Source organism: Acinonyx jubatus, chromosome D1, assembly GCF_027475565.1.
Source record: "Acinonyx jubatus isolate Ajub_Pintada_27869175 chromosome D1, VMU_Ajub_asm_v1.0, whole genome shotgun sequence".
NCBI classification, from domain to species: Eukaryota; Metazoa; Chordata; class Mammalia; order Carnivora; family Felidae; genus Acinonyx; species Acinonyx jubatus.
Window position 1 is genome coordinate 80,696,674 of NC_069390.1, and position 27,767 is coordinate 80,724,440.

The 27,767-nt window shown below is 37.0% G+C and overlaps 1 protein-coding gene across 2 annotated transcripts in view; it reads left to right on the forward strand.

Annotated features, from left to right (window-relative positions):
* The window catches only part of ARHGAP42 (Rho GTPase activating protein 42), a 312,973-nt gene that overhangs the window by 157,254 nt on the left and 127,952 nt on the right, over positions 1-27,767 (forward strand). For both annotated transcript variants that reach the window (XM_027040080.2, XM_053203842.1), the window contains exon 4: positions 231-302. In XM_027040080.2, the coding sequence (XP_026895881.1) occupies positions 231-302 (72 nt within the window). The remainder of the gene's footprint in view (positions 1-230; positions 303-27,767) is intronic.

Here is a 27,767-nt window from a genome sequence, read left to right on the forward strand (position 1 = left end):
CTGTTTTCCATTTTTCACATTATTGTTAGGCTTGAGTAAAATAATTGGTGAAAATGACCTTGTAAGGTAGAAAAATACTATACAACATGCAACATATTTTTACTTCATTTATAGAAGCAAACAGGAGAACAAAAGCTGTTCATTTAAATAAGTTGAATAAAGGAGCTGTTTTTTTTCAATATTTGCATGAAATTATACAGAATTTAATGTATTTGCATTTTTAATTTCAGATTCAAAATGCTAATGATGTATTAATTGCTCCACTTGAGAAATTTCGCAAAGAACAGATAGGTGCAGCAAAAGTAAGTGCTACATTTTATTCTTCAGATATCCTCCTGATAATTAAAGATGACATAATTTCAGATGTTAACATTTTTGAAATTAGATGTTAACCTTTTAAAAAATTCTGTACATCATTTTAAATTTTTGCACAGAGCCTGTTACAAAGACTGGAATTCTTTTAAGCATAAAAGATATTCTTGTACTTAATAGAGAAAGTCAGCATGTTATGGGTGAGTTCCTCCCATCCCAACAGTTGTGGGAAATTAACTATTTTAACGAGTGAAGTTAAAGTAAAATTGAGACACTTTTTCCTAACTATATAAAATAAAAATTAGGTATTGGGTGTATTGAAAACTTAGGTAAGTAATAATAAAATAACTTTTATTATTTTTTGTGTTTTTTTCATTATTAATAAAAATGTGTTTGTGAAAAAACTTTAGACATGTTTCTCAAGCCTTTGTGTTATTGTTTAATTGATTACAGACCAATTAAGATTTCCCTGAGCCCAATAGCTTCTGAAATTTATTTGCATCCTCTTTCTCAGACCCATACCTAAACTATCCTGCTCAACATTATATAAGGACATAAAATTTAGGGTTTCCAAAACAGAACTCATCATCTCCCATCCTTCTTCTATCTTTTCTCTATTTTGGTTTTCTATTTAGTCAATGACATACCCCTTCCCCATTCAAGCAGTATTGTCTCTTCTACTGCAGAATTATTTTTTCCTTCTTTCCTCCTTCCCTTCTGTCTGAAATATTGAAATAGCTTATGAGTTGGCCTCCTTACTTTCATCCTAATCTGTACATATTTTTTGCTGTCTTCATCCTTCTTCCAATGAAATCTTCAGTGGTTTTCCTTGAGAGATGGTTTAATTCTGATAATGAAAGCTTTCCACAATGTGCCCATTTGCAACATTTCAGTGTATCTCCTTCCTCCGGCACAATTGTCCATTCACCTGTCTCTGTATATACTCTTGACTATGTCCATGGCTTTGCACAAACTTCCCTCTTCCTGGAGTATTTTTTACCCTTCCCTGTTGAAGTCTTGTTACCTCTCCATGGCTTCATTCATATCCCAGCACCAGAAAGAAGCTTTCCTCATTCCCTCTCTCTCTCTCTCTCGCTCTCTCAAAAAACAAAAACAAAAAACAAAACAAAAAACAAAACAAAAACAAAAAAACAAAAAACAGAGAGAGCGAGAGAGAGAGAGAGAGAGTGAGAGAGAGAGAGAGAGAGAGCACGCAACTGGGGGAGAGGGGCAGAGGCAGGGAGAGAGAGACTCTTAAACAGGCTGTACACTAAGCACAAAGTCCAATGCAGGGCTTGATTCCATGACCCTGGGATGATGACCTAACCCAGAGTCAAGATTAGGATGCTTAACTCACTGACCCACACAGGGGTCCTGGTCTTTCTTCATATTATTTGTTCCCCTTCCAGAATTGATTATCTTTCTTATAGAATCAAGTAGTTTTTATGCTTATTTCCTGTAAGAAACTAACAAAGTCTGTTGAATTAGAGTTTTTTGTGTATTTTTCTACCAATTATAAACAATTATCAAGTCAGTGACTAAACCAGAACCATGTTTATGTTAATTAATTCAGGAAACATTTATCAGTATCCTAGTTGGCCCATTTGTGGCCAGCATGGTGTTTGATAAGATTAAGGGATACAGTTGTAAACACAATAGTCTTGTTCTCTGCACTTGTGTCCCTTATTATCTTTTGTGGAAGGCAGACACCAAAGTAATTACAAATGCACTGAGGATTGTGATGCAAAAGTTAAGAGCAGTTTGTTAGAGTATAATTAATAAAACTGACCATGTCCAGAGGACCAGGCAACACTTTCTGGAGGAAGTATTGGTTAAACAGAGAGCTAAATGATAAAGAAATAGCTAGAAATGGGCGTTCCGAGGCGAGAAAGGAATAACCCATATTCCCAAAGAGGGAGCAGAGTGGGTATGAGTAAAGGCCTTAAAGGAGGATAGAGCCTGGCATGTTAGAAGAAAAAGGTCCAGGCTGTTAGAAATATAGAGTACCATGGAGACAGATGGCATGCACACAGCTTTATTAATGGCCCATAGTATTTTGTTCCTTATTCTGAGGGTATTGTTAAGCCAAATAAAAGTTGTAGCTAGATGAGTGTTGTAATATTTGCATTTTATTTTATTTTATTTTATTTTATTTTATTTTATTTTATTTATTTAATTTTAATTTAATTTTATTTATTTTTATCATTTTTATGTTATTTTTTTATCTTTTATATTTTCATTTTAAATATCCCTCTAGTTTCATGTCATGCAGGGATTGGAGGGGGCAGGACTTCCTATACCACCAATGCACACAGGACTTCTTTGGGAAAGCCAATTTGGGACTATGGGATAATGACTTCAGATTCAGAAGGTGATAGTGGCTATGGAGACAAAGGGATGTATTTCAGAGGTAAAATGGTAAAGGTAGGAAATGGGTTACATACTGGGAAGTGAGGAACAGGACATTTCAGAGATTACTCTTAGGGTTCTGGGTTGCATAATTGGGTGACTTTTGGAGTGATTTACTGAGATAGACAGCATAAATGTTTGGATGGCAAAAATGAGTTTGGCTTTAGACATAATGAATTTGAGGTTCCTCCAAGACATCCAGGTGGGGGTGTTGAGCTTGCATGTATATATTCCTACCTGAATTCGAAATACACATTTGGGAACCATTGTCCTCTAGGTGGTGATTAAATTCATGGGTAAAGTTAGATTCCTTCCGGGAAAGAATAGATTGAGAAGAGGACTTCTATATAGTCTGAGAACTCAACATTTGATGTTTTGAGAGAGAAAAACAGGACAGATAAGGAAGTTGAGAAGGAAGGGCAGAAGAAGGAAGAAAATAAGAATATGGGGTGTGCTCAGAGCAAGGAAGTTTTTTTTTCCAAGAATAATAGTAGCTAATCTGTATTGACATCTATATTATAGGGGTTCTTACTGAGCTATTACATCAGAGACTTAATTAAATTCTCTCAAGCAACCCATGAGGTGAGTACAGGTATTACACCTGCTTTTACAATGAGGAAAATGATGAAGTGATCACAACAGATCACAGAGCTAGGAGGTCTGACTATGTGTCTGAAATTAAGCCATTTTACCTTAGAGCCTCAATTTACAATGTTTCACTTCACTGATATTTTTATAAAATTAAAGAGCTTTGTGAAAAATTCTTTAGTACAGGATATTCCAAGTGTTTTGGCCCATCTAAAGTAGAGTTTACTTGTGTAAGGATTATTCTTATTTAAAGGTTTAGGTTAGGTATAGTTAAAAGAAAATGAATAATTATACCTATTTTATTTTATTTTTTATTTTATCTTTTTTTTTTTTTTTTTACTATTATTCTATTTTTAAACACCTCAGTTGCTGGACGTATCAGCTGAAAACACACACAGTATATTATGCCTTTTGCCTTGTCATTGGGAGGTGTTTTAAACTTGCTGTTAAATGAATTCAAATGAAATCTTGAACCTAAAGATTACTGCACTTGGCCTTTTGGTTGTGGTGATTCTGTGTACTTTATCTGCCTGATGCTTTTAGTACTAAATTGTAAGCTGCTAAGTAATCCTTGTTCAGTAAAGTGAATAAAAAAACAGGCATTTTCTTCTGAAATATATGTATAGGTCAGTTTTATTTTGGTATTGCAGAAACACCATGATAGAAATAAAAATATTTGAAGGAGTTTATTTTTTTCTATTGCTTTACTCCCTGTTTTACTTATATATTTTCCTGGTAAATAGAGGTAATTCTACAGATGATACTCTGCTGCTTTTTACAGTGTGTATAATAGAAGTTTCCAGGAAGTGTTCAGGCTGATGAGCTGGAAGGTAAGAGTGTCAGTTAAGTGTAGACTCCTGCAGTGCTGTCAGTGACCTCCTCAGCTTGGACCAAGTGGAAAATGCTGAGTCAAAGTAACCCTCTCCTCACAACCAGATGATCCTATTTAACTGACATGGACTAAGTCTACAGACCACAAACATTTCCTTTTGTAGTGTGTTCTGTGGACTTTGAGACACCTGATACCTTGCTGTGCAGCGCAAGGCACTGTGTGAGTTATAGTTGTGGGGAAAAAGCACCATTGAAAGTCATTAGAAAAGATTAATGATGGGGGTTCCCGCACTGAACTGAGGAGATGGTTCCTGTTTTTTGAATAGCTGAAATTATGTATAAATAGTTGCAAAGTATATTTATTTAGAGGTTCTTAGTGTGCTGGTATATGCAGAATGGAATTGTTTGCAGGCCTGACATATTACATGTGTCAGAGTATAGAATTGAATATTTGTGTGTGTTTTTTTTAATTTGTATCCTGTTAAAACTGCTGTTTCAGTTCTAGAAATGAGTAGAAAATAGGTATCCAGAATGATTAATGCAAACTAAAATTTTCACAATATAAGTATATCCAGAGCAGCATACATTACAGCAAAATGAAATATAACTTGTTTTCACATTTTATATAAATTGGCAACTATATTTGGTTACATTCAAAATCGTGCCCTTGCCCCTAGTGAGAATCATTTTTAAGTCATATCTATACTTGCCAAACCTGTTCCTACATAAACTGGTGACTCCAAAGAATAGCTAGAACTCTGTATCTGAGTTCCTACTCAAAGACAAATACATTAAGAGAAATAGTGTAAACATACCTACATATCAGCCTATTACATATTTTAGGTGATGGAACCAGCTTTCAGGAGACCCAGGACTCATTTTATGCATATAAACAGACTGAGCAGCTAGTTATTGGCACAGTGAGGATTAGAACTCAATTCCTTAGATCGCTGGTCTATCAAGTCCTCTATTACTCCTCTTTAGAATACTCTTTTGTGAAATATTTTATTTTGCTTACCTTTAGCAAACAAATGATTTAGTGTGCAATACATCTTAATTATAAAAATGTTTCAAGTATGCCCACTTCATTTAAAACTTGCCCACTTTGAATCAAGCCTAGTTATGTACTTAATTTTATTTTTAATTTTCCTCAGCATACAGTAGGCACTTAATACTGACTTATTTCATTAGAGATAAGATACCTGAGAAATACTGCCCATAAAAGACATTTTCATTTCCATGGGAAACATTTTTTTTAAGACTGGTTTTCAGTTTTAAGTAGACCTTAATAGAAATCATATGAACATTGATCCATTATGGTATTAATAGAAAAATAAACAATATAATATTAGTCATTTCAAAATAGGGCTGATTTTCTTTATGTTAGTTTCATGTTGAAGACTGTAATGGAACCTGGTAATTCTTGTCCTTTCATTTTCTCCATAATAGAGTTTGGTTCGGTCTCTGAGCATATATTATTATTATTATTATTATTATTATTATTATTATTTTTATTATTTTTATTATTTTATTTATTTGTTTTGAGAGAAAGAGAGCACAAGTGAGGGAGGGGCAGGAGAGAGAGAGGGAGAGAGAGAATCCCAAGCAGGCTCCACTCTGTCAGCACAGAGCCGATTGTGAGGCTTGAACCCGTGAAACGTGAGATCATGATCTGAGCCAAAATCAGGAGTTGGACACTCAACTGACTGAGCCACCCAGGTGCCCCTGAGCGTTTATTATTTTTAAATATGTCTTGCACCTCTAATTATTTTAGCATGTTGTATCTAAAATCTGTGGACAGTTGTCACGATTAGTTTGTCACATAGTCTTAGATTTCTTTCATGTAAAAAATGGCTTCAGTCTAATTTGTTGTCTTAAATAGACAAATGACTTAGAGAAACTAGAAGGGTTATAGATGCTTTACTTATTACAAATTATAAAGTTTTGCCATTTAACTGACTTATTAATCTAATTTAATGGGTAATACATTGGGCTCATTATGGGAACAGTCCAAAAGAATGTGGTTTATAGCATCAGAGTATGGATTTAGTACATCACCTTACTTTTCCTCCAGTTGTCAACAAGTTCTTTTTTATTTAATTTTTTTAATGTTTATTTTTGAGAGAGAAAGACAGAGTGCGAGTGGGGGAGGGACAGGGAGAGAGGGAGACAGAGAATCTGAAGCAGGCTCCAGGCTCAGAGCTGTCAGCACAGAGCCTGATGCGGGGCTCACACTCAGAGATCGCGAGATCATGACCTGAGCCGAAATCAGACACTTACCCGAGCCACCCAGGCGCCCCTAGTTGTCAACAAGTTCTACAGAGAGGATGGTCAGGATTGATTTTGCATGTGCCGCTGATGGCTGCTGTGCTGAATCTGTCTCCTGGACAGAAATTCTCTGGGGCTGAATTTTTAGGACAAATTATAAACATTTCATAGTTGTTTTGAAATTCTCTTTATTGTACTTTTTGTCATTAGAACCTATTTTATGGGGTTTGAGAATTATTGATTTTTGGTATTTGGTATTAAAAATAATAATAATAGATAACCAAGTACTATTTTACATGAAACTCATTTAATCCTTACACCAGCATATTAGATAGGAAAACTGTTACGCACATTTTATAGATAAATAAGCTGAGGTGCAAAGAAGTTAAGCAAATGGGCTGAGGTCTTGTGACTAGTAAGAAGTAGAGTCAGATTTTAAACAGAAACAAGATAAAACCTATAGAGTTCTTGAGTTTCTAGAGTTCTAGAGTTCTAGAGTTTCATGTTTGATGCTCAAGAAATATTAATTAATTCCTTTATTTTTAAAGAAGGAAAATTGGCTACTTAGCTCATTTGGAGAGCAGATAGTGTCTTATAATTTACCAGCAGGTTCTATACAGTCATACACACTTGATCAAAACCTGACACATAGTACTCATAGGAACTGTGAACTTGGGTAAGTTAATTACCTTTTCTAAGTCTTAGTTTCCTATCTGAAAAAAAAATGGAGACAATAATAGGGCCATCTTCATATGATTGATGTGATAGCATAATTTGACATTTCAAATAAATTTCTTAGTGTAATTTCTTCTACATGGCAAGTACTAAGATGTTAATTGCTTTCATAGTTAATAATCAGTATTCACATTATATACTTTTTGTCAGTATTAACCAAAAGTATTACAGTAAAAATAAGATCATTGTTCATGTAGTTTAGTTTGCCTTATTTTCTTTTATAGGCAGAGAAAAATCACTGTTGATTCTAGATTATTAAGTGCAGTTCTCAGGGTTGCCAAGCAAGAGGGGCCTACCTGGACAGTACCTATAGTTAAAAACACTGTAAATCTTGTGAAGTGCTATTACTTACAATAGTCCTACAAAGTATGAAGTTAGGAAGTATTTTCCACATGACTAACCTGACACCTAGAAAGATCAAGCAGCATTACCAGCAACCCAGAGGTGCAGGTGTACTTTAGCTAGGCACTCATGTCCAACCCTTCTGTTGCTAACTTAGTAATTTGGGCAGCATAATATACCTGCCTTTATCATAGGAATGTAAGTCCTTGTTTTTTGTTTTTGTTTTTTTTTTTTTTGAGTTCATATTGTATTTTCACCATCATTACAACATTCTTGTGAGGTGAATATCATCTCTAATTGATTGACCCCATTGCCACCACTAGAAAAACAAACCAGATCACATCCCCTGGAGACAGTGAGTCAGTAGTAGTCTCTTTACTTGACATGTGGTACCATTCAGTGTCTCTACATGTTTCAAAAATTGCTGAGGGTATTATTTTCTTCACATTTCAGAGTTTGCTAGTCCATTAGAAAAGCTGAGCCTCCTATAGTTACAATTCTGGATAGGGACATAACCTAAAGGCCTTCTGAACAATTAAGTCAGTATATATTTATTACATCACTATATGTTAAGTGTATATGTATATGTATATGCATACATAGATTATTATAACTTTCTTAAGTGGCTGTTATGTGCTCAGATAGGAGGATAAACTCTTGTGTTATATTTTTATTATAGTAAATTGAAGATACGATTATCACTTTTTGTCCCCCTCCTGATTATCCTTATGTTGATGCCAAAAGACTGATACTTAGGAAACATTTTAAGCTTCCCAGAATTTGTATATTTATAAAAGATCCTTATACTAATTTTTTAGGTCAAATATATAGCTTATTAAATTTTATTGCAATTTACAAGTGTTCTACATAAATAGTAATTGATGAAATGCAGTGGAGCCTCACTAATGTTATTGTTAAAATCTATACTGAGTGAAAAACCTTGTTATTCAATAGAATTCTTCAATGGTCAGCCTTTTTGGGTGGGAATCAAGCCTTTTTCCATGTATTGAAATCTTCTCTGTAGCAAATCCATTTACTTAAAGTTAACCTGGTGGAAGGAGAAATTCGAAATAACTAATGAAAATTTTCTAGATCCCTTGCTTTCAATAGGGACAACAGTGAGGATTTCAGAAATTCTTGGAAGTTCAGAAGTTCAAATGCTCATGGAGCATCTCCCCTGAGGACATTTCCCCTGTGAATTTTATATCTTTTCTAGAAAACAAGGTAGTTTCTTTGTTCAATAGCTGGCGTTTTTATCTGTAGATTCATTTTTTCCTCACATCTACTGGCTGCCCTATTGCAGAAGAATTTGCTACATGAGAATTTATGCTTCTTATTGCTATATACATTGACATTTTTCCTTACACCTTCTACCTTTTTAATTATCCCTTAGGTGGTTGGGAAGCTATCAGTGATTGTTATTTTTTTTCAAATTTAAATTATTAGAAATATTCCGAAACACTTAGGAAACTTTATATTGATTTCTATGGAAAACTAAACACCATAGAATTGGAAAACATTTTATTTCACACTTAAATTTTACGATTCAATGCAAGTTGCAGATAGAAACAGGTGTACATTTAAAGGATCAGAAATACATGGTTTTGTAGTACACACATTTGATGTTAACTGGAGAGCTTTGATAAAATGACTACCCTCTGTGAATAACACCCTCCTGTGTTTAATTTTATATCATAATAGTTGCTTGTTAATTGAGAAAACACACATAAATGTCAGAACTTATTTTCAGGGTGATCTAGGATGGAAGAAGTAAGATGAAGGATTTTCCAAATAATTTTTATAGAATACTAGATTTTGTATCTTACAATCTATTCTTTAGGGTTGTTGGAAATGAATTAAGTGAGCATTTGAATTTTTTTTTTAATGTTCACTCATTTTAGAGAGAGAGAGAGAGAGACAGCATAAGCAAGGGAGGGGTGGAGAAAGAAGGTACAGAGGATCTGAAGCAGGCTCTAAGCTGATAGCAGTGAATCCAATGCAGGACTCAAACTCACGAACTGTGAGATCATGACCTGAGCCGAAATCCAAAGCTTAACCGAGTGAGCCACCCCAGTGCCCCTCAGCATTTGAATTTTAATGATACTTCATTGGGCTTTTCTTACTGCCCTCACCTATATTTTGTGTATATCATATTGGAATTAAAGCTTTATAATATGCATTGAGTAATTGGAAACCCTCTAAAGACTATAAATCAGTGAGTTAATATTTAGGAAACTTTAATAGATTTAAAAATTAAATTATGAAGAACTTCAGACTACTTTCCCTACAAAATTAATTAAACCTTTTGTTACATCTGAAATACAGAACATTTTCATATCTAGTCAAGCAAACAAAACAAAACAAAATAAACATGTACTGAGTATCTCAAAGTTGCTAGGGTCATTGTCAGGAAATATCTGCATTTGCTGAACATTCCTATTATACATACAGTTATTCTTAATAGGACATTGTTTCAACTTATCAAACTCTTGTTTTCTGTTAACAGCTTTAGTTTTTAAGTGTTCATGCTAAAATTTAGCAGTGAAAACTGAACTCGAAGCCCCAAAGAGTATCTGGTTGTTATAACAATAAAAATTTTAAAAATATCAATAGAGACCTATAAAATTACTTAAGTTTTCATTGTTCATGTCACACTGTTTATTCAGATCAAAATCAAATCTCAGCAGGAATTAAGGTAGAGCACTTTGATTCCATACTGACCCAGTTGACTGTGGGTTTGATGGTGAGACTTTTGCTGTGTTTCATTTACTTCATTCCAAAGTTAAAAGATATTTTGGCATCTATATTTTTTCATCTAATAACAGGCTCTCCTCTGCTGCTTAATCCTCTGTGCCCTGCTCTGAGTCATTAGAAAGTGGATTAGCATCCCATCATCCATCTTAAGTCATTGATAAAAAAACAACAAACATTCAGTTGGACAGTGTTGATCTGCTTTGTCAGGATGATGTGAAGTCTAGAGACACAAAAATAAAATATGGTGCTTGCCTTCATGGAGCTAACAGTATAGCAAAAGAAGCCACAGAAAAACAAATAATTATGATGAAATGGAATTAATGATGTATCTGAAATATGCCCACAGTATTTACATGCACAATGGAAGGAACAATTCATTCTTTTAACCAGGGGGAGGATGGCCAAGACTTTTGTGATATTCTGGTATCAGCAAGTGCAATGTAATGGCTAGCAGAAACTTTCCAGTTAGTGCAAGGGATAAACAGCATCGCAGGCAAAAGAGAAGAGTCATAATGGTGTAAAAAAATTCTGATGGCTTTAGAAAATGGTTTGGAAACTTGATATATTCTGGTGTGATTAGAGCTGTTGCTTTTCACCTTTTTTTCCTCCCTAACATGAACCACATTAAGACATGCATTATACATCAGTATTCAATGAATACATATGCTAACATACTTCTATTACCACATATATACTCTGGTATTTTCAGTTGTATTCTACTCTAATCTTTTTCATTTCAAACAAGTGCTGGCTATAACTCATGAGACTGGTTGTGTAACCCACCAATGTCATAACCCATACTATGAATAAATATTGGGTCCTTGCTTAGCATGCAAATGTAAGTGGAAAGTGAAGGCAAATTAGTGAGAAATGAGGCAAGAAATACTCAGTCAACGCAGAATAATGGAGAGTTTTGTGCTGCACCAAGGGCTTTTTTTTTGTTAATAATCATGATGATGATGAACAAGATATAATAGATAATGATCATACATGTGAGATGTATTCTAGGCAGCTCACATAATATTTATTTAATCTTTACAACAACTCTATGAGGTAGGAGCTATTATTTTCATCCTCTTCTTACTATTGAGTAAACTTGAGCCACAGAGAGAATAATGTCATTTGTTAATGATTAGGCAGCTGGTAAATGACAAAGCACAGGATTGAAGCCAGGTGGTTTGGCTCTAAGGTACATGCTCCTAACCATGATACTTTAATCTTCTACTCATATGGCAGACATGATACTCATGTGGGCAGAGTCTTAGTCTACATTTTAAGATGATAACTTATGAGCAAGGTGTAAGGCTGGATGGAGTCTGAGAGACCAACTGCCAGCCACTGATTCATCAATCTTTGCATTAGAATGTTTATGAAATCTTTTTCTGCCATGAGGAAATCCAGTCATTTCTGTGTACCTGCCAGCCACACAGGCCTGGTAGCGGGAAAACCACACCAGCAGGAGGGGAACCTTTGGCCTATGTCATATAAAGGTCTTTGCAGTAAGCTACAAACCCCTAGAATAATCCTCTCCCCTTCTCAAGTAGTTCAGAGATGATCCTCTTTGTTAGCCCTGAAGTTTCCATAGGCCACTGCTTTTTTTTTTCTTATTCTCTGATTTAGCAGCTCCTGCTATTCTAATGCTTTTCTTCTAAGTCAGTACATTTCTCCAGTCTACCACATCTTTCCTTTTTAAAACTTTTTTCTGTCCTTTCCTTTGGGTATGAGAGGCTGATGTTCCCATCTCTGAATTCAGCTGTTACCAAATTCCCAAAGGAATGATGGCCCAGGAGAGACTGATCCCACCATCCTGTGTGATATTTTACCAGTTCCAGTGCAGAGCAAGTATCCATTAAAGGACACATGTGACTCTATCCTCTTCTACCTCAGGATGATTTTCCACCGTGAAGAGTTTAAGGGTGACCTTTGTTTCCTTTTCTGTGTTTAAAGTATTAATTTCTGTTTTAAGGCCAAGATGGATAAACTGTAGGCCAAATCTGGCTTACTGCCGGTTTTTGTGTGGACCTTAAACTACGAATATGTGTGGTTTCTACATTTTTAAATAGTTTTTAAAAAATTAAAAAAACAGTATGTTATTATGTGAAAATTATGTGAAAATAAGATTCAGTGCTCATAAAGTTTTATTAGAAGGCAGCATTGCTCATTTGTTTGTGTTTTCTTTTTTAAAATTTTTTTAAATATGAAATTCATTGTCAAATTGGTTTCCATACAACAACCAGTGCTCACCCCAACAGGTGCCCTCCTCAATGCCTATCACCCACCCCAACTCCCATCAACCGTCAGTTTATTCTTAGTTTTTAAGAGTATCTTATGATTTGGCTCTCTCCCTCTCTTTTTTTTTTCTTCCCCTCCCCCATGGTCTTCTGTTAAGTTTCTCAGCATCCACATAAGAGTAAAAATATATGGTATCTGTCTTTCTCTGAATGACTTATTTTACTTAGCATAACACTCTCCAGTTCCATCCACATTGCTACAAAAGGCCATATTTCATTCTTTCTCATTGCCACGTAGTATTCCATTGTGTATGTAAACCACAATTTCCTTATCCATTCATCAGTTGATGGACATTTAGGCTCTTTCCATAATTTGGCTATTGTTGAAAGGGCTGCTATAAACATTGGGGTACAAGTGCCCCTATGTATCAGCATTCCTGTATCCCTTGGGTAAATTCCTAACAGTGCTATTGCTGGGTCATAGGGTAGATCTATTTTTAATTTTTTGAGGAACCTCCACACTGTTTTCCAGAGCAGCTGCACCAGTTTGCATTCCCATCAACAGTGCAAGAGGGTTCCCGTTTCTCCACATCCTCTCCAGCATCTATAGTCTCCTGATTTGTTCATTTTGGCCACTCGGACTGGCGTGAGGTGATACCTGAGTGTGGTTTTGATTTGTATTTCCCTGATGAGGAGCAACACTGAGCATCTTTTCATGTGCCTGTTGGCCATCTGGATGTCTCCTTTAGAGAAGTGTCTATTCATGTTTTCTGCCCATTTCTTCACTGGATTATTTGTTTTTCGGGTGTGGAGTTTGGTGAGCTCTTTATAGATATGGATACTAGCCCTTGTCTGATATGTCATTTGCAAATATCTTTTCCCATGCCGTTGGTTGCCTTTTAGTTTTGTTGATTGTTTCCTTTGCAGTGCAGAAGCTTTTTATCTTCATGAGGTCCCAATAGTTCATTTTTGCCTTTAATTCCCTTGCCTTTGGAGATGTGTCAAGTAAGAAATTGCTGCAGCTGAGGTCAGAGAGGTTTTTTCCTGCTTTCTCTTCTAGGGTTTTGATGGTTTCCTGTCTCACATTCAGGTCCTTTATCCATTTTGAGTTTATTTTTGTGAATGGTAAGAAAGTGGTCTAGTTTCAATCTTCTGCATGTTGCTGTCCAGTTCTCCCAACACCATTTGTTAAAGAGACTGACTTTCTGGGGCGCCTGGATGGCTCAGTCAGTTGAGCATCTGACTTCAGCTCAGGTCAGGATCTCGCAGTTTGTGAGTTCGAGCCCTGTGCTGACAGCTCAGAGCCTGGAGCCTGTTTCGGATTCTGTGTCTCCCTCTCTCTGCCCCTTCCCCGCTCATGCTCTGTCTCTCAAAAATGAATAAATATTAAACAATTTTTTTTAAAGAGACTGTGTTTTCTCCATTGAATATTCTTTCCTGCTTTGTCAAAGATTAGTTGACCATACATTTGTGGGTCCAATTCTGGAGTCCCTATTCTATTCTGTTGGTCTATGTGTCTGTTTTTGTGCCAATACCATGCTGTCTTGATGATTACAGCTTTGTACTAGAGGCTAAAGTCTGGGATTGTGATGTCTCCCGCTTTGGTTTTCTTCTTCAATAGTACTTTGGCTATTCAGGCTCTTTTGCGGTCCAATACAAATTTTAGGATTGCTTGTTCTAGCTTCAAGAAGAATGCTGGTGCAATTTTATTGGGATTGCATTGAATATATAAACTGCTTGGGGAGTATTGACATTATAACAATATTTATTCTTCCAATCCATGAAACCGAATGTTTTTCCATTTCTTTGTGTCTTCTTCAATTTCCTTCATAAGATTTGTATAGTTTTCAGCATACAGATCTTTTACATCTGTGGTTAGGTTTATTTCTAGGTATTTTATGATTCTTCGTGCAATTGTGAATGGGACCAGTTTCTTTATTTGTTTTTCTGTTGCTTCATTATTAGTGTATAAGAATGCAACTGATTTCTGTACATTAATTTTGTATCCTGTGACTCTGCTGAATTCATGTATCAGTTCTAGCAAACTTTTCGTGGAGTCTGTCGTGTTTTTCATGTATAGTATCATGTCATCTGCAAAAAGTGAAAGCTTGCTTTCATCTTTGCCAATTTTATGTCTTTGATATCCTTTTGTTGTCTGATTGCTGATGCTAGCACAACACTATGTTAAACAACAGCGGTGAGAGTGGACATCCCTGTCGTGGTCATGATCTCAGGGGGAAAGCTCTCAGTTTTTCCCCATGGAGGATGATATTAGCTGTGGGCTTTTCATAAAAGGCTTTTATGATGTTTAAGTGTGTTCCTTCTATCCTGACTTTCTCGAGGATTTTTATTAAGAAAGAATGCTAAATTTTGTCAAATGCTTTTTCTGCATTGATTGGCAGAATCATATGGTTCTTTTCTTTTCTTTTATTAATGTGATCTACCACATTGATTGATTTACAAATGTTGAACCAGCCCTGCAGCCCAGGAATGAATCCCACTTGATCATGGTGAATAATTCTTTTTATATGCTGCTGAATTCAGTTTGCTAGTATCTTGTTGAGAATTTTTGCATCCGTATTCATCAGGGATATTGGCCTTTAGTTCTCTTTTTTTGCTGGGTCTTTGTCTGGTTTGGGAATCAAAGTAATGCTGGCTTCATACAATGAGTCTGGAAGTTTTCCTTCCCTTTCTATGTTTTGGAACAGCTTGAGAAGGATAGGTATTATGTCTGCTTTAAATGTCTGGTAGAATTCCCCAGGGAAGGCATGTGGTCCTGGATTCTTATTTGTTGGGAGATTTTTGATAACTGATTCAATTTCTTCATTGGTTATGGGTCTGTTCAAGTTTTCTATTTCTTCCTGTTTGAGTTTTGGAAGTGTGTGGGTGCTTAGGAATTTGTCCATTTCTTCCAGGTTGTCCACTTTGTTGGCATATAATTTTTCATAGTATTCCTTGATAATTGCTCGTATTTCTGAGGGGTTGGTTGTAATAATTGCATTTTCATTCATGATTTTATCTATTTGGGTCATCTCCCTTTTCTTTTTGAGAAGCCTGGCCAGAGGTTTATCAATTTTGTTTATTTTTTCAAAAAACCAACTCTTGGTTTCAATGATCTGCTCCACAGTTTTTTTGTACTCTATAGTGTTTATTTCTGCTCTGATCTTTATTATTTCTCTTCGTCTGCTGGGGTTGTGGTGTCTGTGCTGTTCTGCTTCTAGTTCCTTTAGGTGTGCTGTTAGATTTTGTATTTGGGGTTTTTCTTGTTTCTTGAGATAGGCCTGGATTGCAATGTATTTTCCTCCTAAGACTGCCTTCACTGTATCCCAGTGTTTGGATTGTTGTATTTTCATTTTCATTTGTTTCCATATATTTTTTAATTTCTTCTCTAATTGCCTGGTTGACCCATTCATTCTTTAATAGGGTGTTCTTTAACCTCCATGCTTTTGGAGGTTTTCCAGCCTTTTTCCTGTGGTTGATTTCAAGCTTCATAGCACTGTGGTCTGAAAGTGTGCAAGGTATTATCTCAATTCTTTTATAGTTATGAAGGGCTGTTTTGTGACCCAGTATGCGATCTATCTTGGAGAATGTTCCATGTGCACTCGAGAAGAAAGTATATTCTGTTGCTTTGGGATGCAGAGTTCTAAATATATCTGTCAAGTCCATTTGATCCAATGTATCATTCAGGGCCCTTGTTTCTTTATTGATCCTGTGTCTAGATGATGTATCCATTGTTGTAAGTGGGGTGTTAAAATCCCCTGCAATTACCACATTCTTATCAATAGGGTTCCTTATGTTTGTGATTGTTTTATATATTTGGGGGCTCCCGTATTCAGTGCAGAGATATTTATAATTGTTAGCTCTTCCTGATAGATAGACCCTGTAATTATTATATAATGCCCTTCTTCATCTCTTGTTACAGCCTTTAATTTAAAGTCTAGTTTGTCTGATATAAGTATGGCTACTCCAGCTTTCTTTTGATTTCCAGTAACATGACAGATAGGTCTCCATCCCCTCACTTTCCTCTTGAAGGTGTCCTCAGGTCTAAAATGAGTCTTTTGTAGACAGCAAATAGATGGGTCTTGTTTTTTTTATCCATTCTGATACCCTATGTCTTTTGGTTGGAGCATTTAGTCCATTTACATTCCGTGTTATTATTGAAAGATATGGGTTTAGAGTCCTTGTCATGTCTGTAGATTTCATGCTTGTAGTGATGTCTCTGGTACTCAGGTCCTTGCAACATTTCACTCACAGAATCCCCCTTAGGATCTCTTGTAGTGCTGGTTTAGTGGTGATGAATTCCTTCAGTTTTTGTTTGGGAAGACCTTTATCTCTCCTTCTATTCTGAATGACAGACTTACTGGATAAAAGATTCTCGGCTGCATATTTTTTCTCTTCATCACATTGAAGATCCCCTGCCATTCCTTTCTGGCCTGCCAAGTTCCAGAAGAGAGATCACTCACGAGTCTTATAAGTCTCCCTTTATATGTTAGGGCATGTTTATCCCTCAATGCTTTCAGAATTTTCTCTTTATCCTTGTATTTTGCCAGGTTCACTATGACAAGGCTTGGAGAAGATAGATTCAAGTTACTTCTGAAGGGAGTTCTCTGTGCCTCTTGGATTTCAATGCCTTTTTCCTTCCCCAGATCAGGGAAGTTCTCAGCTATGATTTGTTCAAGTACACCTTCAGCCCCTTTCTCTCTGTCTCCTTTTTCTGGAATTCATATGATAAGTGTATTGTTCCATATGATTGTATCACTTAGTTCTCTAATTCTCCCCTCATACTCCTGGATTTTTTAAATCTTTTTCTCAGCTTCCTCTTTTTCTGCAATTTTATCTTCTAATTCACCTAGTACCTCCTCTGCCTCTTCAATTCGTGCTATGGCCACCTCCATTTTATTTTGCACTTCATTTGTAGCATTTTTTAGCTCCTCATGACTATTTCTTATTCCCTTGATCTCTGTAGCAATAGATTCTCTGTTGTTCTCTATGCTTCTTCAAGCCCAGCGATTAATTTTATGACTATTATTCTAAATTCTTGTTCCATTATATTGCTTAAATCATTTTTGATCAATTCGTTAGCTGTCACTACTTCTTGGAGTTTCTTTTGAGGAGAATTCTTCCATTTTGTCATTTTGGGTAGTCCCTGCGGTGGCTCTAATCTGCAGGGCACTTCCCCTGTGCTGTTCCGAGAAACTTGTGTTGGTGGGCAGGGCCACAGTCTGACCAGATGTCTGCCCCCAGCCCACCAGTGGGGCCACAGTCAGACTGGTGTGCACTTTATCTTCCCCTCTCCTAGGGCCGGGATTCACTGTGGGGTGGAGTGGCCCCTGTCTGGGCTACTTGCACACTGCTGCTTCCATGGTATCTGGTGTATTAGCCTGGGTGGATCTGCAAGGTGCACAGGAGTGGAGGGGCAGGCTTAGCTAGCTTTGCCTTCGGTGGTCCCTGTGGGAGGGGCCCTGTAGCTCCAGGAGGGAAGCCGACTGGTTGGAGGAATGGGTCCCCAGAAGCACAGCGTTGGGCGTTTGCAAGGTGCAAGCAAGTTCGTTGATGGGAACTGGTTCCTGTTGGAATTTCGGCTGGGGGATGGGGGAGGGAAATGGCGCTTGCCAGTGCCTTGTTTCCCCTCGAAGCTGAGCTCTATCTTCAGGGGCTCAACAACTCTCCCTCCCAGTGTCCTCTCTCCCTCCCTGCTCTCCGAGAGCAGAGCTGTTGACCTTTAACATTCCAGATGTTAAGTCCCGCTGGCTGTCAGAACTCACTGAGTCTGGCCCCTCCGCTTTTGCAAGCCACACTTGGGGGCTCTGCCTTGCCAGGCATGCTGCCCCTCCACCGCCGCAGCTCCCTCCCACCAGTCTGTGTAGCACGCACCCCCTCTTCGCCCTTCCTACCCGCTTCCATGGGCCTCTTTTCTGTGCTTGGCTCCGGAGAGTCCATTTTGCTAATCTTCTCGTGGTTTTGTGGGTTATTCAGGCAGATGTGGGTGGAATCTAAGTGATCAGCAGGATGATGGTGAGCCATCATCTTCATCTAGTATCTTGTTTTTTTTTTTCCTATGGCAACTCTAATCTTGTAACAGCTGAATTGTGTAGCAGTTTCTTAGAGACCATGTGACCCACAAAGCATAATATATTTACCATTTGCTCCCTTGCAGAAAGAAATTTACAATGCCCAGTGTAAGTCTTGAAACAAATTTCAGTATTAACTGCTACAGTCTTTTAGATCTTCATACAAATGTGGACCTTCTCTGGTGTCAGACTTAATAAAGTGAAGTTGATGACTTTGCTTCCTAAGTTAGAAAACCACAGAATTTATACTAAGATAAAATTGAGTGTGACTTTGAACAGATTAGTGGTTAAAAGTCATGTTTGCAACATAAACACCAAGATTTTTTATTTCTAGTATATTTTATCTTACTGGTAATCTTCCACCTTTGATGCCAAATATATAGTCGCAATTTAGAGCTATGGTTTTTTGCATATGGCAGTTTAGAAGAAGATAAAGAATCTTTTTTACCTCTGAAGTAGAATATATTTAAATAGTTAAGAGATGGCCAGTAAAAACCACTTTACCATTGCTTGCTTTTGTTGAGGTTTCACATCGCAACTGGAACTGCTAAATATATGGAGAACCCTCCTCCCAACAGTGTTATTCTAAGTAAGACTGTGGTAAATCTCATCATAGATGTAACTTTCTTTTGTTTGTGTGTACCATTTCTATACTATACAAAAGCAGCCATTAGTAATGGAAAAGATTATTTTGGTACTTCGGGATTGTATGATAAGGTGACTCATTTGGTAACCAAAATTATTGAAATTTGTGAATATGTTTGTAAAGACTTGGCACTAAATAACGAGCATGTTTGCAACTGGACACATATATTGAGAATAGTAGGGTAATGTCTATTTTTTTCACAATAATAAACAGCTCTCACTGCCTTTATCAATAGGTTTTGCTTAATACAGCTTCTTACTGTTCTGCTTTTATTGTAAATTTTGTGTCTTTCTCTTCTGTATCCAGTCAGTAATAACATGAAGCCAAACAGAATGTTCTCCAGAGACCGTGCAGCCTACGTTTGCATTGAGAGCCTGGTGATTTACTGACTCTGAGTTGGAGAGATGACCTCTACAATTATTGTAGAAACCCAGTGAGAAGTGAAGTGAGCTCACTGTAGAAAGATTTCAGGCATTGAAAAAACTTGCCTTATTTGGTAAATGTGGTTTACTGGTCCCAGCTGGTAATTCTGGTGAGCTCATTGTGAGATGCTTTGTCTCTTTAAGCCAAATTCTTAAATTTTTTACCATTAGAATTGGAGTGCTAAATGGTATTTGTTTAGTTTTTCTTGATGTGCCATGGACTAAAATCTGAAAGAACAGTATTCCCTTTTGAAAATTAAGCTCAAGTGGATTGATATTTAAAAATTTTTCTAAGTGTATTTTCTGGTCTGTTATGTTGTTTACTTAGCCTTTGGGAAATTTTGATTTTGATTAATTCCTTGAAAAACAAGACTCCTCTCGGAAGCAAATTCATATGTATTATGAGTCTTTACTATAATACTCATAGAAGGCTATTCTATACATTAGAATTTTAGGATCAAATCTCTTAATTACAAGGTAGCACTTAATATTTAGAAAAGAAAGGTGTAGCTTCTCATGGCTTGTCTTTAAAATTCCTACATGAGGTTTGATTGTATTCTGTATTTTCAGAGGATTTCTTTTCTTTCTTTCTTTCTTTCTTTCTGTCTGTCTGTCTTTTTTCTTTTTGGAGGAAAAAGCATAGGTTTTTGAGTCAAATAGACTTGGGTTTTGATTCCTGGCAGTGTCATGTGTGAACTTAATGGCTTCAGGACAATTCCTTAACTTTGATGCCAGTAAAAGGTGATACCTAGTTCTTCCTAGGATTTGTGAGAGTTAATATATGTATGGAGGTGCTTAGTATAAAATTGCTGCTTAAAAAATGTCAAATAATTCTATTCCAGCACTGGACTAATTGTATCTTTTCCTTGGCCTCACTTTTTTTTTTCCATGTTTAAAAATTATTTATTTATTTACTTACTTAGTTACATCCAAGTTAGTTACCATATGGTGCAACATTGATTTCAGAAGTGGATTCATTAATGCCCCTTACCCATTTATCCCATCCCCCCTCCCACAAGCCCTCTGGCAACCCTCAGTTTGTTCTCTATATTTAAGAGTCTCTTATGTTTTGTCCCCTTCCCTGTTTTTATATTATTTTTATATTATTTTTGCTTCCCTTATGTTCATCTGTTTTGTATCTTAAAGTCCTCATATGAGTGAAGTCATATGATATTTGCCTTTCTCTGACTGGCTAATTTCACTTAGCATAAAACCCTCCAGTTCCATCCATGTAGTTACAAATAGCAAGATTTCATTCTTTTTGATTGCCGAATAATATTCCATTGTATATATACACACCTTATCTTCTTTATTCATTCATCTGTCGATGGACATTTGGGCTCTTTCCAGACTTTGGCTATTGTTGATAGTGCTGCTATAAACATGGGGGTGCATGTGCTCCTTTGAAACAGCACACTTGTATCCCTTGGATAAATACCTACTAGTGCAATTGCTAGGTTGTAGGGTAGTGCTATTTTTAAGTTTTTTAGGAACTTCCATACTGTTTTCCATAGTGGCTGCGCCAGCTTGCATTCCCACCAGCAGTGCAAAAGAGATCCTCTTTCTCTGCATCCTCGCCAACATCTGCTGTTGCCTGAGTTAATGTTAGCCATTCTGACAGGTGTAAAGTGTATCTCATTGTGGTTTTGATTTGTATTTCCCTGATGATGAGTGATGTTGAGCATTTGTTCATTTGTCAGTTGTCCTTGGCCTCACTTTTAAACTATCTGCTTTGGGGGTGCCTGGGTGGCTCAGTCAGTTAAGCATCCAGCTTTGGCCAGGTCATGATCTCGTGGTTCATGCGTTCAAGCCCCATGTTGGGCTCTGTGCTGACAGCTCAGAGCCTGGAGCCTGCTTCAGATTCTGTGTCTCCCCTCTCTCTGCCTCACCCCACTCATGGGCTGTCTGTCTGTCTGTCTGTCTCTCTCTCTCAATAATGAATAAACATTAAAAGAAATTTTTTAAACTGTCTCCTTTGCATTATATTTATAGAACCTAACTGATTCTCTCTGCCCCATCATCAATTTTCCATGTAGTAGGAAGAGAGAGTGTTCTCCGTATCCTTATCATTCAAAATTTAGTTTAGCGGTGTTGACTAGGAGTTTATTAGAAATGCAGAATCTTTGGTTCTACTCCATATTTGTTCAATTAGTATTTTTGTTTTAACAAGATCTCTTTTTGATTCAAAAGCACAATCTCTCTGTGTCACTTCTTTGTGATCCACAGCTCTAATGAATGTGGCCATCTCTATTTTGGAAATTATCCCTGGGTTTTGAAGTATTTGAATAACTTCAGAGAGGTGTGACCCAGGAGAGGACTGTGAAAGCATATATTTTCCCCTTCTGTGCTTACCTGTCAATTCTGCACATACATGAACTTCTTTTACTATACCACCATCTCGTCTGACTGGATTGTAATTGTAAACTCCTTCAGAGAAGGATATTCTTTTCTTTTTTATTTTGGGAAAAGATAGTACGTGCTGGGGCACCTGGGTGGCTCAGTCAGTTAAGAGTCCAACTTCAGCTCAGGTCATGATCTCATGGTTCATGGGTTCAAGCTCCACATCGGGCTCTGTGCTGACAGGTCAGAGCCCGGAGACTGCTTTGGATTCTGTGTGTGTGTGTCTCTCTGTCTGCCCCTTCCCTGCTGTCTCTCTCTCTCTCTCTCTCTCTCTCTCTCTCTCTCTCTCTCTCTCAAAAATAAATAAAAAACTTCACCAGATGCTTTTCCTCCCTCCTTTAAAAAAGTAAAAGAAAAAAGATAATAAGTGCTTATCAGCATTGCTATGGGTTTCTTCTTGGCCACAAGATCACAGACTGGTGTCACCATTCCTTTTTGGGTGATTCCCATCTTCCACCCTCAGTTCCTCATCTACTTTGCCACTTATATTTCTGTCAGGCTTTGAGCTGGTGAATTCTGGTTGGTTTTAATTCCTTTCATCCTGCTAGAGCTATATTATAGTAGCTTTTTCCTCTCTTCCTTTCTTAACTGTTGATAATCACCTCTTCATCCTTTCTTCTAGCTTCTTTATGCATCCTTCAGGTCTTCATTTTTTACAATTTCCTTTCTGTCCTCATTTCTGTTTTCAGGTGAAAAAGTCATTTGGCAGAAGGGTTAAAATCTATAACAAAAATCTTTTGGGCTCAAATTACAAGATCTCTTATCCTAGGATCTGTGGGCTTTAGCAGTCACTGAATCCTTGTCCTGCTCAGCATACAGCCTCTGAGGTTGGCTCTAATTTATCTTTTTACATGTCTATCTTCAACTCACCACTGAGCTCTTGGAAGACAGATTCTTTTTTCATTTATATATCCCCAGTGCCTGGCACAGAGTAACACAGTATATTGGTATTGACATATCATATCTGTTTGCTCATAAATAGCAAAATTCCAAAGACTCAAGGTGCTATATGCTTGATTTAGGAAACTGCATAGAGAAGAATGTTAATAAAAACAGTATGTCCAGAAAAAGGGACAGGTTTAATCATTGGGGTCTAGAAGAAGGATGGTAAGAGTCTTTTGAATAACTCCAGAGGTGAGTGTGGTTCTCAGGCTGCCATATATTTTTTTAGAAATAATACCAGGAGTAGTTTTTCATGTCTGGACAATATTGAACATTTTGATGCTGGTAAGTTAACACTTATGACAACAATCTATGCAATTTTTCACCCTTAAAATCCATCTTATGAGCAACATTAACAAGCATAATTATAATAATCACTTAATATTTATTTATTTATTGAGAAAGAGGGAGAGAGTGCGCATGAGCGGGGGAGGGGCAGAAGGAGAGGGAGACAGTGCTGTCAGTGCAAAGCCTGACATGGAGCTCGAACTCATGAACCACGAGATCATGACCTGAGCCAAAGTCATATGCTGAACTGACTGAGCCACCCAGGTGCCCCAACATTAAGCAGAATTAGAATGAGAACTCAGATAGTGGCTATTTCTCCCACTTTGATTTCCTTCATTTATATCCTGTAGTCATGCCATATATGTGGTTTCCCATTATATCCTCATTATAGGATACAATGTACAGTTGTTTATTGTCTTGATCATAACATAAAACCTACTAATTTGGATTGGTATCGTTTGGTTTTCTTTAGTTACTGTATATTTTTCAGGTTATCATTTCAGCAAGATTTATAATGGTAGTAATTAAAACTTAAAACTTCTTTTAAAAGCACTAAGGTTTTTGTTATGTGTGGTGGTGGTTTAGCATAAGCCACATCATCTTTTTGCTCTAATGTCCCAAAGGCTTTGGATAGCATTCTTTCTTTTACTCTTCTATTTATTTTCAGTTTCAGCTACGTTAGAAGCTAGGAATTTATTTTTGTAAATAATCTTATTGTAAGTCTAATAAACTCAAAAGATCTTGAAAGGAATCATTTGCTCCTTGCTAGCAAATTGGTTCTAATATGTTACATAGAAGCCAAAATGGAGTCATTTGATGATGAAGTCACAAAAATGAAAGTGTCGTTAGTGAAACAAAACAGAATTATAGCACTTTGTCTATTTAATTCAGGTTCTTTTTCCCTTCCCGTCTCTCTCAATTTCTTTTCTATTATGACTTTACTATAGGGAAATGTATCATTCATATTTCAGGATATTTCTAAATCCTTCCTGAGCATTGTCCTCCAGAGAACTAATAATCAGATAAAGGAATTTCTGGATTCAGGAGAGATATGGAGTTTTCTTAGGGTACAAAGAGAGCTGAGTTGTACTGGAAAGCCACACACCAGTTAGAATGCTAAAAGCAGTGAGTCTTGGAAATGCCAAGGTAGATAGAGTACCTGGGATGCTGTATAGCAGTGAAAAATTGGAAATCTTTGGGTTGCATATAATTTGTGTAAGTGTCCTTGCAGATTCAAATCCAACCATTTCTCCCTATTTGGTCCTCCCTGACCATGAGCCTGAGATATGGGTGCACAAGTGGCTTGCCTCAGAAAACTTTCCTTTCCTTACTGGGTATGTGTCATATACCCAGTTGCAACATTAGATCTGGCAGTGTTCAAAGATGACCTGGTTTGATCATATACAGATGAAGCAGAGTTTATTAAATGATGGAATTTGATGTGGATTCTGATAGATTCCAAAACTTTCTCCTCTTCTGCTATGCCCTGTGGCAGTAGCTTTGGGAAAGTAAACAACTATTTTCCCCTCATGCCTGACATGGCATAAATCAAGGTAAACAGTCCAAGATCAGGTCCTCTGATTTCATCAACTCAGTTGCAGCAAGAGAATTTAGGGAGCCAAGTGTATTGGTTATGTTACATTGAATTGATTTCCTCTGGAGTCTTACAGAACCTTTAATGACAAGAAATCAGGTAGCCAATTCTGAGGCATGTGAGATAAATGAGAACAGATAGCACTCTTGCTGACATTTATTTTTTTACACACCTCCAAGCAGTTAATTCTGATACTACCTGTAGAATAGTGTGAGATCCCATAGATTAAGCATACAGTCCTACACACCTAACCCCCATACCCCTGCTTTCAGATGCCAATCACAAGTCCAGGTTGTCAAACCTGTACTTATGACCCACTGGTTATAGATGGAAGCTTCTCATGACCCCTGCTTTGGGTTTGATTAATTTGCTAGAGCAGCACACAGAACTCAGAAAAACATTTTACTTACTACATCACCAGTTTACTATAAAAGGGGTTAACTCGGGAACAGCCAAATGAAAGGGATGCATAGGGCAAGGAATGTGGGAATGAATATGGAGCTAACATACTCTCCCAGCACCTCTATGTGTTCATCAGTGTGGAAGCTCTCCAGACTTCATCTTTTTGCGGTTTTATGGAGGCTGCATTACATAGGAATGATTGATTGAATCATTGGCTATTTAATTCAGTTTCTAGACCTTCTCCCCTCCCTGTAAGGACTGAAGAAGGGAAGAAGGGTAGGACTGAAAATTTCAGCCCTACAATCACGTGGGTGGCTCCACTGGCAACCAGTCCTCATCATAAGGGGCTTTGCAAAAGTTGCCCTACTAACATAAACTCAGGTATGTTTGAAGTGGGCTTGTTATAAATATCAAGACATACTTAGCATTCTTAGGAAATTTCAAGGTAGTTTTAGGAGCTCTGTGCCAGAAATCAGGATGGAGACCAAATCTATATTTATTATTGTAAGACAGTATCACAATTCTCAACCCCCACAAAAGGAAGCATTATCAAAAACATGGCTTAATTGTAATTCCAAGAAAATGTTTCATAGGGCTTTTATTCACAGATGAATCAGGAACAAGTCTGTATAGCCCATAGCAGGTTTCTTTTATTCTCCTGTTTGTGTGTCTCTCCTCCCCCTCCTCTCTCAGTTTCTCCTATTTATATATTGTCTCCATATCATTAGGTCTGCAAATATTTATTAACCTTCTCCATGGCAGGTATGGATTTTTCTTAGACCCTGAGGTACACAGGTGAGTAAGCCATAGGAAATAACTTAAAGTCAGCAACTATTGATGGGTAAAATAGAGACTGTTTATGTATGTGCCATGATAAATGCTGAGTTAGAGGTATATGTAGATGCAAAGTGCTTTGAAGACACGAAAGGGCACTTGATCTAAGTGGAAATCCAGTCTCTGAAAAGGTGATGGTTGAGGTGTCTTGATGGATAAGTAAAAGTTAGCCAGAGGAAGAAGGGCCTTTCTGTCAGAACAAAGAGCATAGGCAAGGCAAGCAAGAGATTATAGTGGTGTGTGGGAAGAACTTCAGGAATGTTGGTATTACTGGAGCATAAGATAGGAAGTTGGAAGTGTTGGAGATAAGACCAAAGACAGATGGAAGTGCTACATTCTCAAAGGCCTTGTTTGCTTTGCTAAGAGGTTTGGGCTTTCTTCTTCAGCTTTGGAGAACCATTTACCTAGGGGAACATGATAAAAAGAACTGTATTTTAGATTAATTATTCAAACTAAAATATGGATAACAGAGGAAGGACCAACACCTGCAGGAAGACCAGGTAGGTATTAATTAGTTGAGCTAGGAGACATCAAAGTCCTAAGTTATTGCAGTGATTTTGAAATATATTTCTAAACTTTCTTCTACTTCTGTATTTGGAGATAAAAATCATAGGTAGGACCCATGGATGAAGATGTTTAAGGAAAAGGAGGAATCTGAAAGAATGGCAGGTTTCCTGATCTCAGTTCATGGAATAACCTTAAAAAGTCCTGTTTTTTTCTACCTAGAAACCTCTGTCATTTTTTATGCCTGAAATCACCCCTTGTATTCATAAAACTAGCAAGTCATGAGAGATTTATTGAATTGGTACCTTGCACTTATGCCTGTATTGTGTTATTTCAGACCCCGATTGTCTCTTGCCTGTACCTCCTCTCTCAAATGCTTCCTTCATTTTGCTACCAGAGGAGTCTTCTTTAAAATAAGTCTTATCTTTCTCTGTCCCTCAACTTAATGCCCAGTAAAATATCTCTGAATTATGTAAACATGAAGTATACGGTCTAGGGTCTAAAATTTTTGAAGGTGTATGAGTATTGACAGCCATGATTTATCTCTGAAATTGCTTTTTTGGTTTTGGCCCATGTAAATCAAGAAATCTCCTCCACTAGACTATGAGGGCCTCCAGAATAGGCAGTATATCTTGTTGGTGTATGGGCTTTAGTATCCTGAGTACTTAGTATTCATTGAATAAACCAGGATATTTGGTGGGAAGGGTATCCTTTCTTAAATGATCCCTAGAGGAAAGCACTAAAAGGAAAAATATATGGTAAAATATCCTGAAGCAAAAGTCCTGTATAATATGGGCAGAGACACTGGACAAGTTGCAACAGCCTAAGTACCTTGAAAGATAAGCCTTTCACTTTATGTATTTTGGAATGAGCACTACTGGGGCAAGCTAGCTGTGCCCTGGGAGTAGAATGTTCTAAAAACAGATGCTTTGACTGGTGGCTCTTTATCTGTATCAAATTATAACCAATAGCAGTCTGTTTCTTGAATATTATATTTGCTAATGAATCAGTTACATTGATTCAAGTTTAAAAAGATATTGCTGTAGGCTTATCTCTAATTCACACTGTAAAATCCGGTCTTTAGGCCTGTATTTAGAAAGCATAATTAAAATAAGCCATCTTTATAAATATAAATGGAACTGACTGTATGATATGTGTCTAGATCCAAATGAAGAATGTTATATTCATGAGAAA